At 37.8% G+C, this 17468-nt stretch overlaps 2 protein-coding genes across 3 annotated transcripts in view; one reads left to right on the plus strand and one right to left on the minus strand.

Annotated features, from left to right (window-relative positions):
- The window catches only part of dock2 (dedicator of cytokinesis 2), a 103902-nt gene that overhangs the window by 30573 nt on the left and 55861 nt on the right, over positions 1-17468 (minus strand). The gene's annotated exons all lie outside the window — the stretch shown is intronic.
- Positions 1-17468, plus strand: part of insyn2b (inhibitory synaptic factor family member 2B) — a 28858-nt gene that overhangs the window by 3075 nt on the left and 8315 nt on the right. The window contains exons 2-3 of the mRNA XM_039654903.2: positions 8357-9842; positions 11656-11730. Of these exons, the coding sequence (XP_039510837.2) occupies positions 8557-9842; positions 11656-11730 (1361 nt within the window). The 5' untranslated portion in view covers positions 8357-8556. The remainder of the gene's footprint in view (positions 1-8356; positions 9843-11655; positions 11731-17468) is intronic.

Raw genomic sequence — 17468 nt, forward strand, 5'->3', positions numbered from 1 at the left:
TATTACAATATATTCACATAGAAAACAGCCATTTTAAATTGTATTAATATTTGAAGAGTTCAGATGCAAAAGCCTCTAAATGCCATTTGAAATTTTCTTCTTTAATGATGATTTTTATCAAACTTGTATATTTAAGTTCAGTAATTTCACTTAAATTGCATTGAGGATTACCTATTAATTATCATCTATCATATCAACTTACATACTGTATAAGCTTGATAAAAATGACCATTCTAGAAGAAAATTTCAAATGGCACTTAGAGGCTTTTGCATCTGAACTCTTCATTTCACAATATTACTGTTTTTCTTTCAAATAAATGCAGCCTTGTCGAACAAAAGACACATAAAAACACATAAAAACATCTGACAGACCCTAAACTTCTGATCAATTATGCACAGACATTTAATATTTGTTCTGGCAATAAAAAAACTAATAAGTTTCACTGAAGAAATGCGTCATTTTGTGTGATTTACACAGAGAAGAGAATAAAATGAATCAGACTGTGTTCTTGAGAAAAAACCTGTGTCGTCCTCCAAAAGAGGTGAAGACAGAAACATCAGCTCGTCTCTTGGGACGTTTGTGTCCTTCTGCACACAAATGCACACGCTCTCCCTTTTTTTAAAAAGCTGTTTTCTTTTTAAGCTGATAAATCTTTTAAGCTACCCAGATACTCTCACAGATGCAAACACACAGGCGTCTGATTGGTAAACACACTCGCTCCATCACATGACGAGTGAACAATAAACACACGTTCGCATTTGAGCACGTCTTCGTGTGTTTTTGTTGGTTTACTACAGTTTGATAAGTCAAGTATAGCCAAATATGTGTCGTCCTGCAGCGTTTGTGCTCCAACCACCCTGAACACGCTGGTAACCACCCAAAACAACCTAGAAATACCCTAGCAACACCCTGGCAACCATCACAACCAATCAGAACAACCTTGCAATACTTTAACAATGTTCTAGTAACTCCCTGGAAACAATCCCGAAAGGCTGACAAGTGACAACCACGTAGAAAAACCTAGAAACCTCCAAACAATGTCATAGCAACTCCATTGCAGCCAACCACTCAGAAAACAGTAATGCCCTAGCCACCAACCAAAACAAGTAACCATCTAACAATGACTTATCAATTCCCTGGTAACCACCCATAACGCCCTTAGGAACACCCAGAGTAACCAAGCAACCCTCTAACAATGACTTATCAACCCCCTGGAAACCACCCAGAACACCCTAGCAACACCTAGGTCACCACCCAGAACAAGAAAGCTTCTAACAATCACTTATCAACTCCCTGGTAACCACCCAGAACACCCTAGCAACACCCAGGTCACCACCCAGAACAACCAAGAAACCCTCTAACAATGACTTATCAACTCCCTGGTAACCACCCAGAACACCCTAGCAACACCCAGGTCACCACCCAGAACAACCAAGCAACCCTCTAACAATGACTTATCAACTCCCTGGTAACCACCCAGAACACCCTAGCAACACCTAGGAAGCACCCAGAACAAGCAACCCTCTAACAATGACTTATCAACTCCCTGGTAACCACCCAGTACACCCTAGCAACACCTAGGTCACCACCCAGAACAAGCAACCCTCTAATAATGACTTATCAACTCCCTAGTGACCACCCATAACACCCTAGCAACACCTAGGTCACCAGCCAGAACAAGCAACCGTCTAACAATGACTTATCAGCTTCCCTAGTGACCACCCATAACACCCTAGCAACTCCCAGGTCACCACCCATAACAACCAAGCAACCCTCTAAACACCAGCCTAGCAACTCCCTGAATACCACCCAGAACACCCAGGCAACAACCTGGTAGCCACCCAAGCGAAGCAACCCTCTAATGATGCCTTAAAAACTCCCTGCCAACCACCTAGTACACACTAGAAACCAATAGTTTAAAAAAAAAAAAAACTATATATATATATATATATATATATATATCAACACCATCTCACGACCAATTCGTACGAATTCGACGCATGATTAAAAAGTGGCTAATTCGTACTAATTCGTACGACCTCACTCGTACTAATTCGTACGATTTGTCTAAACCCACGTGATGGTTATGTTTAGGGGCGGGGTAAGGGGTAGGTCATTCGTACGAATTCATACGAATTGGCCAATTCGTAAAATATGTACGATTTAGCAAAATCGTATTAATTCGTACGAGTGAGGTCGTATGAATTGTTACGAATTAGCCACTTTTTAATCATTCGTCGAATTCGTACGACTTGGTCGTGAGATCGGGTTGTATATATATATACATATATATATATATATAAAAGGAAGCTTCAACAATACAATACAGCAAGCTCCTGTGGAGAATACTGTGGGATTGCCATGATACGATGCTATGATATGATACGAAACATGATATGATGTTTAAGAAATTTGGGTATTTTTATTTAGTGTTTAGTGTAGTATATGTCAGTGTGCATTGAGAAAAATCCCAGTGAGAGCCATCACACACACACACACACACTATGTGCAGTTGTGTGTGCTGTATATAGTAATATTTCCAATGTTCTTCCATTAGGTTTCAGTGTGTGTGTGTGAGAGTTATGTGTGTAATATAGCTCCTGGCGTCTTTCTCTCTCAGTGTGTCTCAGAGGTGCTGTACACTTTGTCTGGTTAATATTGTATATATCACGGCCCTAAACACACTCACGTGTTTCTCTCTTTGTAAAATCTCCCAGAGCTTTGTTCAGTTTTCTGCTCCTTAAAACCGAAGCTCGAATTACATCCTACCAAAGCCTGAACCTCCAGCCAAAGCAATGAAATCAGCACGAAAAGAAGATAGAGAGTAAATTTGATGAAATTGTTGTTATTGGAGTATTGGAAAACGAGGCAGATTTCTTCAAATCTCATTAGATCCCAGTGAAAGCAGTTAAAGGCTCCAGATAATGAACAGACTGTCTGCTGCGATTCTGCAAAACACATCTTTCATTCATTTTCATCCACTCGACTCACTCTGTATGTTCATCCTGGCTGCTGTTTGTCATTTTGATTCATTTCTGTGGTCCGAAACGAACACCTGCAAGCCAATTACTAATGAATATTCCTCTTTTTTTGAGTAAATGTATGAAATGATCAAACTAGCTGAGAGTTCAGTGAAGCAATGTATAAGAACATCATGCATTTACAGTAGCGAGAGCTCAACACCTTTCTTGACTTTACTATATTATTAACTTGACTTTTGAATTACAATAAATGCAAATTTTAACTTTCTTGGTATAAGTGCATGCATTTTAACTAGAAAAGTTTTTGAAAAGTTAAAAAAGCTGTGAAATTTGATGATTTAGAAAGAATAATAGAGAGAGCGGTTTAATCTAACAATGACTTATCAGCTCCCTGAAAACCACCCAGAACACCCTAGCAACACCCAGGTCACCACCCAGAACACCCTAGCAACACCCAGGTCACCACCCAGAACACCCTAGCAACACCCAGGTCACCACCCACAACAAGCAACCCTCTAATAATGACTTATCAACTCCCTGGTAACCACCCATAACACCCTAACAACTCCCTGAAAACCACCCAGAACACCCTAGCAACACCCAGGTCACCACCCAGAACAAGCAACCCTCTAATAATAACTTATCAACTCCCTGGTAACCACCCATAACACACTAGCAACTCCCTGGTAACCACCCAGAACAAGCAAATTATAACTTTTTTGGTTTAAGTGCATGCATTTTAACTAGAGAAGTTTTTAAAAAGTTCAAAAAGCTGTGAAATTTGATGATTTAGAAAGAATAATTTAATAGAGAGAGGGGTAGAACAAACGATGGATGGATGGATGAAAAGCACTCCTTTTCCGTATACATAATGAATCCATAATGCATCGTCATTATGCATGTGAATCGCTGAATTACAATTCAATAAATTCCCAGTTCAACTTCCGAATGCAAAACACATAATGCAAAATACAGTTTTATGGTTTTTGGTCAGTGTGTGTGTGTGTGTGTGTGTGTTTTCAGGACGGTGTGGTGACGGGACGCTGCAACTGCGGCTCCTGAATATCGATCACCGCACACAGAGATGCCAGACTCTATTAGATAAGAGGTGTGTGTGTGTGTGTGTGTGTGTGTGTGTGAGAATGATGACACAACAGAGGCTCAGAAAGACAAAATCAAAGTCAGGAGTAACGGAGTGTGAAAGAGAAGAGAGAGGAGGAGTACAGGGCTCGACCGGAGCTGATGAAGAGATCAACAGAGACTCTTCGTGTGTGTGTGTGTGTGTGTGTGTGTGTGTTGGAGAATGGAGGGATGAAATTGGAACATCTAAGTGTGTGCTGGTGAACCGCGAAGATCAACACGAGAGCTCAAGAGTAATACTGAGAGAGAGAGAGAGAGGGGGGGGTACTGTGTGTGTGTGTGTGTGTGTGTAAAGACAAGGTGCCCTTACAGAAAAGCACTGTTGCAAAACCATAGTAATGTATCAGACAATATACACTCTAAAAACGTACAATATGGAGTAATTAATAATTTTTTTGATGAAACATTTTTACACTTGAGCACAGGAATTGATTGGATGGTGGTGGTTTGCTATTGGCTGATCTCATGTGAGTGACAGGTTGCTCCGCCCATCATCAGAGAAGATAAGAGACGCTGCGAGAGGAAGATATTCCGATTCAAGATCACGAGACACATAAAAAAGATAATGATGTGCACTGATAAATCATTTATAATAAATACTGAAATATTAATCACTCACAAAATACACATTTCTGCTTTTAAAACTTATCCAGTCCATAGCAAAGCATGTTGGGAAAATTAGATTTCCTTGTTATTTTGTGTTTCTTAAGTTGTCTGATCAGAACAATTTCTCAAAACTTTTAAGAATATTAAAACAAAATTTATGATTTATTAGTCTAATACTAATTGCTTTTTGTTAAAAAACATAAATAATGATGTACATTTTAAACACAAATAGCTGTAGGATTGTCCAATTCAGTGATATTCAGATTTTATTAAGGCACCTAGTTATTTATTATCGTGATATTTAGAAACCCAGCAAAAGTTTGTGTTTATATATATATATATATATATATAAATATAAATATACATATATATATATATATATATAAATACACACGCATGCTTTTATATATTTAAGAAATATGTTCATGTATATACTGTATATAGATTTATATATAATTTATATTACATATCAATATAAATATTTTATATATAAATAATATTTTTTCTTAAATATACACGCATGTGTGTGTATTTATATATATATATATATATATATATATATATACAAAATAATTATACACAGTGCACCCACATACTGTATATTATGCAAACTCAAACTTTTATTTTGGATGTGATTAATCGATTAATGACAGCCCTTTTAAAAATAAACAAAAACATTGTAATATCATAGTCATAGTATAACTAATGCTATACAGAAAAATTAGTTTGTTGTTGCTAACGAATGCAAAAGCACACCAGTGTATCACCACAGTACTATCAGCTCATCCATTTCAAGGTCAAAGTGCGTCAAATCCACCAGATCCATGAATCTAAATTCTTCTTAACACACCACAGAGCAAACAGCCGTCCTGAAACACACACTCCCTCTCCGGAGGACTCGAGAGGAAGGGATTTGGCCAGTTTGTTCAAATTAAAATAATCCTAATGAACGTAACCGCTGGTGTTCAGAAGAACTGCAGATATTCCAGACTCTCCTAATTGAACACACACACACACACACACACAGACAACTTGTTCCTCATTAGGCCCGTACGCCCGTAGTGTGTGTACATGGAATAAGTGAGTAGTGTTGTATGATAATGTAAATCTGTTAGAGGCTAATGGGGGTCATTAGCATTTTCCAACAACAATATCAAACACACATACACTAACATGCACACACTAGCAAGTGCACACACACTCTCTCTAACACACACACAGACGTGCATGAACACACACACACACAGACAGTGTTTGGGTCAGAGGACACAGGCAGCTTTGAGTCCGTCTCATAAAAGAAAAGAAGCTTAACAGAAAACAAGAGATGAACTACAAGACAGAGCGAGCTTATCAAAGAGCAGAAGAAGAGAGGGCGAACTACACACGGGAGCAGGAACACACTTAAGAGAAGGAGGAGATTACAGAGGAATAAAGTGATAATAATAGGCCCTTCAGGAAGAGAAGCAGAGAGACTTTAATCAGCTGGATGTGACATATGGGGGATTTCGTTAACCCTCATTAATATTCGTAATAGTTGTGTTGGGGTTATTGGAGTCTCTGAGCAGAAGACGGACGTGAACTTGAAGAGCGGTTTCTCCACTTGAATAGCATTCTCAATTACACACACAGTGCTGGGGAGTCACTAACAAAAAAAGTTGGGAGGAAATTTAGAGATTTTCAAGCAATATCAAGTACTGTAACAATCTATGTATTTGTTTGTCACATGTTGTATTGCACACACACGTATACAGTCAAGCAATAATTATGAGAGGACAACATAAATATACATTTTCATATGTATAAATAAGTGCAAATGACTACTTTAATGCATTACTAATTAAAATGCAATGAAATGCATAAAATTATTAAATTCATTTATTGATTATTTCAACACTATCTCACGACCAATTCGTACGAATTCGACGGATGATTAAAAAGTGTCTAATTCATACTAATTCGTACGACCTCACTCGTACTAATTCGTACGATTTGTCTAAACCCACGTGATGGTTAAGTTTAGGGGCGGGGTCAGGGGTAGGTCATTCGTATGAATTCATACGAATTGGCCAATTCGTAAAATATGTACGATTTAGCAAAATCGTATTAATTCGTACGAGTGAGGTCGTATGAATTGTTACGAATTAGCTACTTTTTAATCATTCGTCGAATTCGTACGACTTGGTCGTGAGATCGGGTTGATTATTTGCATTTCTTTCTTTCTTGATTTTTAATTTTCGCAGGTTGCATCCTCCATAAATGCAAGTACAATTTGCATTGCAAAGCTTGATTCATTTTAGTGAAATCCCCTTTGTTACTTACTTTTCTTTACAAAATAGTCGTTTTAAACTCAAATATATGCATTGCATTTGCTTTATATTTTCTGTTTTAAAGGAGTAGTTCACTTTTAAATAAACTTTTGCAGATAATTTACTCACCCCCATGTCATCCAAGATGTCCATGTCTTTCTTTCTTCAGTCGAAAAGAAATGAAGGTTTTTGATGAAAACATTCCAGGATTTTTCTCCATATAATGGACTTCAATGGGGACCAAACGGTTCAAGGTCCAAATGAGAGTTTCAGTGCAAACTGCAAACTAATCAAAGGGCTTTAAACGATTCCATACGATGAATAAGGGTCTTATCAAGTGAAACGATCGCTCATTTAAAAAGATTTTTCAGTTTTATAAGCTCAAATGCTCGCTTTGCTCTGTTCTGTGATGCGCGTTCGTGACTTTCCTGTTCGAACTCGTTTATCAAAATGAACAAATCTTTTCCCGAGTCATTTGGTTCATTCAACGAACGAAATGAACGAGTTGACTCGGGGAAAAGATTTGTTTATTTTGATGAACGAGTTCGAATAGGAGAGTCATGAACGCGCGTCACAGAACACAGCAAGGCGACCATTTATTTGAGCTTATAAAACTTAAACTTTTTTATTTTTTTTTTTTTAAATGAGCGATCGTTTCGCTTGATAAGACCCTTATTCATCGTCTGGAGTCGTTTAAAGCCATTTGAAGCTGCACTGAAACTGTCTTTTGGACCTTGAACCGTTTGGACCCCATTGAAGTCCATTATATGGAGAAAAATCCTGGAATGTTTTCATCAAAAACCTTCATTTCTTTTCGACTGAAGAAAGAAAGACATGGACATCTTGGATGACATGGGGGTGAGTAAATTATCAACAAAAGTTTTGTTTAAAGTGAACTACTCCTTTAATACTATTAAATTATGCACTCAGTATTAATTAGGTTATGTTGCACTAGCCAATACGACACTGAAACAACATAGAAGCAGCTCCACACAAAACCTCAAGTTCCCTTTACCATTGCAAAAAAAGATTCACAGTTAGCATGATTTATTTATTTTGTGAGCAAAAAGAGTCAACTAACACTGAGATAAAGTGAACGGTGCTGTAGTTTACTCGATTTCTCGAAATCTTTTCGCCAAGCTACAGTATGTCTCATCCGTGTAAAACTTTATAATGAGAGTAAAACTGCTGAGTGCAACTTTAACACCACCAACCTGTTTTTGTGAGATAAATACTACCCAGAATAAAAAAATGGTATATTTTTGTCACTTGAGAATCTACAGCACGAGTCTTTTACACACGTATTCTGTTTCTTCAAACAGGAAAACAAGACAATCGCAGGAAGATTGGTGACCAGGATCTGATCTGAGAACAGCTTCTTGACCAATGCGAACACCGTGGAATACTATTTCCCGAAAACACGCAGTGGAATAACAACCTTCGTTTTAGATGGTATGCTTAGAAACGAAGGCCACACCCCCTTCGGCTCCTCCTCAGGGGGCTGAGCCAATCAGCAGAGGTCATGGGCCGACGGGCGGCTGATGCGTCCAATGCGGTGCCGGCGCTGGAAGTGCCTCTCGCTGGTGGGCGGGGCATGCTGTCTCAGAAATGGGGTCCTCTGTGCAGCGTTGGCGTCCAAACGTCGCCAGGCCTCCGTTCGCTTCCGTCATTAAAGCGCAGGACGCAAACGGTCAATGGACCAACCGCAGAAACCATGTCACTGGACCGGATGAGGCGTTGTGAGGTCAACGGCAGGCATGTCGTCAAAGCGGCGTCCAGGAACGGACCGGACCGGACGTCCCAGGAGAGCGAGGTGTACTGTCAAATCAAAGTCACTCCGAACCAATCAGGGCTGAGAGGGAGTTTAAAACGAACCCCTCGGTATGTTAACGGCAGTGTTGTTGCACCCGAGGTGGTGGGAGGAGTTTGTAGTGAGGGGGCGGAGTCAGAAGAAGCGAGTCAAACAATGACACGTGATTGTAGGCGGGGCCAATCGCTGAGAGGGGAATCGTCAAGGCCGTCGGTGCACTGCGGAAACGTCGGCTCGTACGCCACGCCCCCTCGACCGTGCCGGATGATGACGTCATCGCCCAAGCTGTGCATGAGCTGTGGGCGGAGACAGTCTCAAGCCCCGCCCTGCATGGCGGCCGCGTGTCGCAAACGAGCCGCGAGTCAGGTGACTCTTCCGACGCTGCCGAGGAAATGCTGTTCACCTCGGCTGCAGAAACAAAACTCCACGGTGGCACAACCAACGTACGCGCAAATTCCCAATCACACGACGGACATGCAGAACGACACATCGTGCTCCACCCCCTCACAAGACACGCTCGCAAAAACCGAGGGATCGGCGCAGTCTGAAAAACCTAAAAACGACTCGACGACGCACAAAACGCAACACACACAAACAACTAAAACTGAATCGCAAAAGACTAAGGACAAGTCCGTATCCGCCACGTCTAAACCGATTGGCTGTGAGTCAAAAGCCACGCCCACTCTTCCACCCAAGAAGGGCTCACAGGTGCAGGTCAAATCTAAACCGGCACCTCCAGAGCTTCTGATTGGCTCAAGGGCGGAGCCTAAAGCGCAAACCCCGCCCCCTCCCTCAGAACCTAAACCCGAGACAGAAACGGACTCTAAGGACACCAAAGCACCTCGAAAAGACGAGATCCCACAATGCAACGGTGCACCCGGCGTTCTACACGGACTCCTGCATAACGTAGAGGAAAACCTGCTGTACAATCAGGAAAAGATCAAAGTTCTTCTCAATGTCATCCAGGATCTGGAGAGGAACAAGGCAATGAGTGAAGGGTGAGTGAGAGCGAGAGATTAAGGCTCTGGAGTTCATGAAAGCGTGTTTGATTTGTGATTCTACACTTCCATCATCCCATAACTCCCCTGGTAACTGATGTGTCCTGAGGCAACACCTCGGGAATCTCCATCATCAGAGGAACATCGACCCCCAACCGTTCACAAACCCTCTCTCTCTCTCTCATATATCTGATGTCTTATTTTCTGTCACATCTTCACCGCTTTACCATTTACACTCTCCCTTAATCTCTTAAAAGTTTCTCTCCTATTTTATCCTACACACACGCGGCTCCGATTGAAAGCTCAGATGTGTCAGAACCGATCAGGAAAAGTGACTGTGTTGTGTGTTTTAAAGTGTCCATATTCATTACGTATTCAAGGACATTCAATAGAGGTCTTTATTCCTGTGGGCTTCCAGCTAGCCTTGATTTTATTTGTTGTGACGCAGGCCTAAATTTCTGAGTTGCAGAAAAACTACGCAAGTAGAGTAAGCAGTCTTGATTACAAATCACTTTTAAAAAAAACTGTTGCTGATAATTTACTCACCACCATATCATCCAAGATGTCCACGTCTTTCTTTCTTCAGTCGAAAAGAAATTAAGGTTTTTGATTTTTCTCCATATAATGGACTTAAATGGGGTCCAAATGGTTCAAGGTCCAAATGAGAGTTTCAGTGCAGCTTCAAAGGGCTTTAAACGACACCAGACGATGAATAAGGGTCTTATCTAGCGAAACCATCGGCCATTTAAAAGAAAAGAGAAAAAAGTTTAGGTTTTATAAGCGCAAATGCTCGCCTTGCTCTGTTCTGTGCGACTCTCCTGTCCGAACTCATTCATTAAAATGAACGAATCTTTTTTCAAGTCTTTTTGTTCATTCAACGAACAAAATGAACGAAATGACTCGAACAAAGATTTTTTAATTTCGCTTCATGAGACCCTTGAACTCTTTCATCAAAATGAACAAATCTTTTTTCGAGTCATTTCGTTCATTATACGAATGAAATGAACGAAATGACTCGAAAAAAGATTTTTCAATTTCGCTTCATAAGACCCTTGAACTCGTTCATCAAAATGAACGAATCTTTTTTCAAGTCATTTTGTTCATTCGACGAACAAAATGAATGAAATGACTCGAAAAAAGATTTCAATTTCGCTTCATAAGACCCTTGAACTCGTTCATCAAAATGAACGAATCTTTTTTCAAGTCATTTTGTTCATTCAACGAACAAAATGAACGAAATGACTCGAAAAAAAGATTTTTTTAATTTCGCTTCATAAGACCCTTGAACTCGTTCATCAAAAATGAACATTTCGCTCATTATACGAATGAAATGAACAAAATGTCTCGGAAAAAGATTTGTTCATTTTGATCAATGAGTTCGAACAGTAGAGTCACACAGAACAGAGCAAGGTGAGCATTTGTGCTTATAAAACTTAAACTTTTGTTATTTATTTTTGAAATGAGCGATGGTTTTGCTAGATAAGACCTTTATTCATAGTCTGGTGTCGTTTAAAGCCCTTTGAAGCTGCACTGAAACTCTCATTTGGACCTTGAACCGTTTGGACCCCATTGAAGTCCATTATATGGAGAAAATCCTGGAATGTTTTCATCAATTTCTTTTCGACTGAAGAAAGAAAAACATGGACATCTTGGATGACATGGGGTGGGTGAGTAATTTTTTTAAAGTGAACTACTCAATTAAGAAAGATGGAAAAGACCTCTAATTCAATGTTCTGTGAGTGTGAATCACATGCTCCAAGCGTCTGTGTGTGTGTGTGTGTGTGCAGGTCTTCAGACTGTCTTGTTTTTTCAGGCGTTGTTCATACAGAACTGGTCAGGACATCAACAACTGCTCAACCTGCCAGAAAACAGCCTGCATTATATACAGGTAAACACGACCGTTAACAGCCCACGTATGTCCATCATGTCGTCATTTAGTCTTTTATGATCATTTCCTCCCTTTACAATTACACAGAGTGATTTTGCTACTGTACTATTTAATTGGCAACTCTTCACATTAACAATAGGAAGTGATGCAATGTTCAAACATGAAAGCACATTCGTCGCATGACTTTTTCAACATTAAAGCAGTTCACACTTCAAAGCATCAACTCATTTTTAATTTTGTGACTTAATTTTTGCTATTAAGTTGGTTAAACGCTGACAAAAACGTTCAGCTTTTCAGACTTTCAGCAACAGAGCTCAACACTACATCATTCCTGAATAGACGCAGGGGTCTATTATTAACTTGCAAAGTCATGTTAAAAATGCAGCGCTAAAGAGATGCAAGGCCATCCGTCTGATGAATATGCACAAACTCAGATCAACAATTAAAACATGAGCCTTGAATTTGCTGAGTTTTCTGATGTGAATGTCAACTTTATCTGTGTAGTGCTTAAAGGAGGAGTTCACTTAAAAAAAAAAAAAACCTTTGCTGATAATTTACGCACCCCCATGTCATCCAAGATGTCCATGTCTTTCTTTCTTCAGTCGAAAAGAAATTGAGATTTTTGATGAAAACATTCCAGGATTTTTCTCCATATAATGGACTTCAATGGGGTCCAAACGGTTCAAGGTCCAAATAAGACTTTTTTGGATAAAAGAAAGACATGGACATCTTGGATGACATGGGGGTGCGTAAATTATCAGCAAAAGTTTTGAACTACTCCTTTAACACAGTAAATCCTGACATATAAAAGATAAGCTGGAAAAAATAACTTTTTAAAAAGGAACCGTTTATTGAACCCTAAAATTTAAAATCTTAAAAAGGTTTGCATGGTTTTTTTTTTTTGGATGATCATATTTCATATGTCCGTTTTGTAATATATATGGGCTTTTCTGGTTCATAGAGTATGTTATAAGAGAAGAACTGGAGTAGTGAAAAAAAAAATTTATTCAGAGGCCCAACGTGAATAAAATTATAGAAATTGGTGCAGAAGCTGATATTGATAAAAAGTACGATAAAATTATGATGTTTGTTACAGTATGCAAAATTAATGCAATCTTCTTAAGAGTAGCAGCTTACATAAAATGCTTATGAATATCAGTCTACACTGTATATATCGTAATGTCTTAGTAAGATGATATTTAAACGCTTAGTTTTATGAAAAAAAAGCTCTTTAGTTTTAAAACATATAATGCAATGCCATACAGTTATGATTGAGAGATGAACCTGATATTTGAAACTCCCATTTTAACATGATTTTTCTAAAAAAAAAAGTATGTTTGTCAAGTTAACAAAAGTTCAATCCAGTAAGTGCTCATCTTGAAATATCACTAACAATATAGAAGTTATTAATTTACTTTATAAAAATCTAAATTTCACAGGAAAAAAGATTAATTACTATTATACTAAAAGGCCTTTAACTTGCTAAAAAAGTATAAACTATCAAGCAGACAACAGAAGGCATTACAAAAGTGTGATGCCTTGGAAATGTGCTTATTGAATATGTTACAGTAGGTTTCACAGGGTTAAAACTCTCAAAAAAAAAAATAAATATCCTATGACCCATTTAAAATATTATAAATCGCGCAGAGAGCCAGATCTGAGTTATGTGTCATCTCGGGGGCAGGAGCCGACAGAGAAGCACCAGGAGACCATGAGGATGATTTAAGAGTTGCATCAATATCCTACAGCAGATCAAAACATCCGATGGACACCAGAAACACACACTCCACGAGGAAACATCGTGTCCTAATTAGTGCGGCTTGCTAAATCAAACATTACTATTACTATTTATCATAGTTAGGGGTGCAGTTTCTTCCAAAAAAGTACAAATCTTTAAATAGTTGAATAGATTGTACGTATAAAAAGTCTGATGGTTTGTACGTTTGTTATAATCGAGGGACAGAAAGCTCAAACTACCGTTCACCCGTAATGAAGCCCTGAGAGATGGAAACACACACACACACGTAAAGCCAAAAAAAACATTGAACCTGAAGATATCCCTCCTGTGTCACAAACACACACACACACACACACACACACACACACGTACAGGCTGTGTATGAAATTCCCTCGGCTCTTTTCTCTCCATTCCTCTTTTTTCCTGTTGGGATAAACAGGATCATTATTCCCGCACTATGAAGAACTAATCGCACACTAATGCATGTTTCCAGCACTCACACTGCGGTAAAGCCTCGGGAATCAATTAAGAGAGATGGATTTCCTATTGAAGTGTAATCTCATGACAATACGGTATGAGAAAAGCCAAGACACACACACACACACACACACACTCACTATTGGTGCTTTGTCTACATTGCATCCTGACTGATATGGAGCGCCCTAGATAGGTGGCAACAGTGAACTTGATAAAAGTTCTTTAAATCATTCATTCATTCATTGATTAATTATTTCATGAGTGCATGCATGTATTCATTTGTTCATGCATTCAATCACTTGTTGTTCACACATGCATTAATTCATGAATGCATTCATTTGTTTATGCATTCACTCATTACTCTTTGCATTCATTCATTTATTCATTCTCTCATTTAAGCGTATGTTCATTCTTTCATTCATTTATGCATGTGTTTGTGCATTCATTCATTTATTCATATATTTGTTAATGCATTCATTCATGCATTAATTTGTTTATGCATTCACTCATTACTCTTTGCATTCATTTATTCATTCTCTCATTTATTTGTTCATTCTTTCATTCATTCATTTATGCATGTTTGTTTGTGCATTAATTCATTTATGCATGCATTTGTTAATGCATTCATTCATTCATTCATGCATTCATTTCTGAATGCATTAATTTGTTCATGCATTCATTCATTACTCTTTGCATTCATTTATTCATTCTCTCATTTATGCATTTATTTGTTCATTCATTAATTTGTTTATGCATGTGTTTGTTCGTGCATTAATTAATAAATGCATGTATTCGTTTATGCATCGATTTATTAATTAATTCATGCATTCATTTGTTCATTCGTTCATTAATTTAACATTTATCCCACCAGGAGAAACTATAGATTTGCGGCGAAGGTGTCAAACACAAAACTAACAAATTTACAACAAAAAAAAAAATCACTCGACAATAACATGCAAAGTCCGTTCACTCATTGGCCAATCTTGTGCACGGAAGTGCAACTGTAAAAATTATGCTTCAATATCATTCAAATGATCACTAAAGTCTGGCAAAAATAGTAAAGTTTTGCTTCTTCAAGTCTTTGTCCATTTTCCCAGAAGAGAAAGACTGTATATTTTGAATGTGTATATCTGCTAAAAGTAAACTTGTGTCAACTTTTGAGTACACTAGCATAGAGATGAGCTCAAAGCTATAGAATAAAAAAAAAAAGGATTTTAAGGTGTCTTTAAGAGTCCAGACCAAGCAACATCTGACCAAAAAAAAAAATCCTCTGGTTTTGCACTCATGCAAGCTGTGTGATTTATAGCGCTAGATATCCTTTGACTCATGATTTCCGGAAGATAATATTGATGATTAAGGTTTTCCCCATCTGAAAGTGCAGACTCTAGCTTTGAGCTTTCTGACTGAGTGAACTCTCTTCCCTCAAAAGATCGGTTCATCACAAACTCTGCTTTCATAATTCTTTATCTCACTTTCTTCCCTTTCTCTCCGTCTTTGTGCCTTTGTTCTCTATAGGAGCCGGAAGGTTGAGATGGGTTTGGTTATATTGCTCCTTAAAACACAGAAATGTGCAGTCAAACACTTCCTCAGCCCATGCAAACGTCAGGTGGTTGCTCCGTTAAAGCAGTCTCTGTGATCCTCTCGAGCAGAAACGTTATGTGATAAGGTTTATAATTAAGGGTTAATGGTCTCGTTAAACCACGAACACACAGTCTGAGCAATAACAACAGTAATGCACACAGTACTGATGACAAAAAAAGCGTAATCAATTGCACTGAAAAAAATCAAACCTCGGTGAAGATGAATTTGCACGGTGCAACAATCATATACATGTAAATGTGTCATCTGGATATGCAAATTAGAGACATCACCTAGCAATTTCCACTGACAAATGACGCCCTCTGAAATGACAGCAACACTGAAAAACAGATTTACAGCAGTTTCACGTTTCAAATGCAATACAGAAATAACTAGATTTGCATTTCCTGAAGAAAACAGAAGCGCCTGCACGATTGCAAAAGAATACTTTGAGATTCAGCCGTTAGTTCTGCGTGTGAAATGTTGCATTACAAATGTTTCGCATGTTTATAGGCTTTTTCAAAGTCTTGATGTTGTTTCAGGATCTACTTGAACACAATATTCTCCTCATATTCTCCTTTGTTGCGGCTCCTCTCTTCACTGTAAAAAATTTGGAGTAGGATTTACTTGAAAAAAACCTTGCTAAACGATCTCACTCAGAAAATGCTAGTAAATTTACAAAGATTTGCCAAGTAAAAACCTAAACATATTTATCAGTAGCTTTAATTAGAAATCTTTAAGTTAAATTTACTTGGAATGTGGAATTAAGTAAACTTTACGAAAAATAAGTAATTTTAACTCGGCTTGTAAAAGGTTGATTAATTAACTGTCACCGTCCCACAGGTGGGACGTTTGCCACTATATTTTTAAAACAATAATATCTTAGTAAATACCTTAAATAATATTGACAAACTATATATCATTTGAAAGCTTACAATCTCTAGTTTCCATATTTGGTGACTGATTTTCAAAATATATTACAGAGGAGCCATAATTTATCAATATAAAACAAGAATATTTTCATACTCATAAGGCGTGTTCAGACCTTTATTTTAAAATAGCAGTAAACATGAAAAACATCTCTGTTCTTTGTATGTGTTTCTTAGAGGTTGAATTCATATCAAAATCTGCCAAACTTCCCATGCTACTTCTGAATAGGATCTCTACTTCAGAAATTGTATGAAAATTGTGAAAATAATGGTTCATATCACTCAAAACACGAATGGAAATGCAGGCGCCCTTATATGGGCAGTAATGGAGTTTGGTAAAGTTTGGTACTGCGCTCAAACAAAATCTCACTGAAAGCTCATTTTTTGAGATATCAACCTAAAATTTGAAACACAACTTGTTCAGATTTTTGGCTTTGATCTTTCTGCCATTTTAGAGTAGCCCAGGTTTTGAAAATATATATTTTATGTAAAATATGAATAATTAATATTTTTACATTGTACATTTCCATAAACTCAAACTTCTATAACTTTTTTTCTGTTTCACTTTCTTAATTTATTTCACTTCTACAAAAATCTGCCAAATGTCTTCTTTAAAACAAGACCAATCATATGTCTATATTCCAAAGCATTCTTGAATTACAACCATTTAAGTTCGAAATGTGCATTTTCATGTCTATTCAAAAAAGGGGGGGTGACAGTTAACAGATTAATACCAATTTCCTTTGCCTTTGTATTACACTTCACTAAAACAATTATCTTGAATTTTATTTGTCATTAATAGTATGTTCTTTACTTAGATCATCTAAGTAATTTATATATACATCATGTCAGACTTTAAGCCTTATGTGAATGCAAACACCTCAATACTTGGTAGACAATACACAATGGTGGTAACATTTGATGGATCGTTTTTGTGTTTGAATGTGTCGTTTTAAGCAAAAAATGTACTCGAAATGTCACAAAATGGCAATTTACTAATACTGACAACAAAAATC

This window comes from Pimephales promelas, chromosome 9 (assembly GCF_988280905.1).
Source record: "Pimephales promelas chromosome 9, fPimPro1.hap1.1, whole genome shotgun sequence".
In the NCBI taxonomy this organism is placed as follows: Eukaryota; Metazoa; Chordata; class Actinopteri; order Cypriniformes; family Leuciscidae; genus Pimephales; species Pimephales promelas.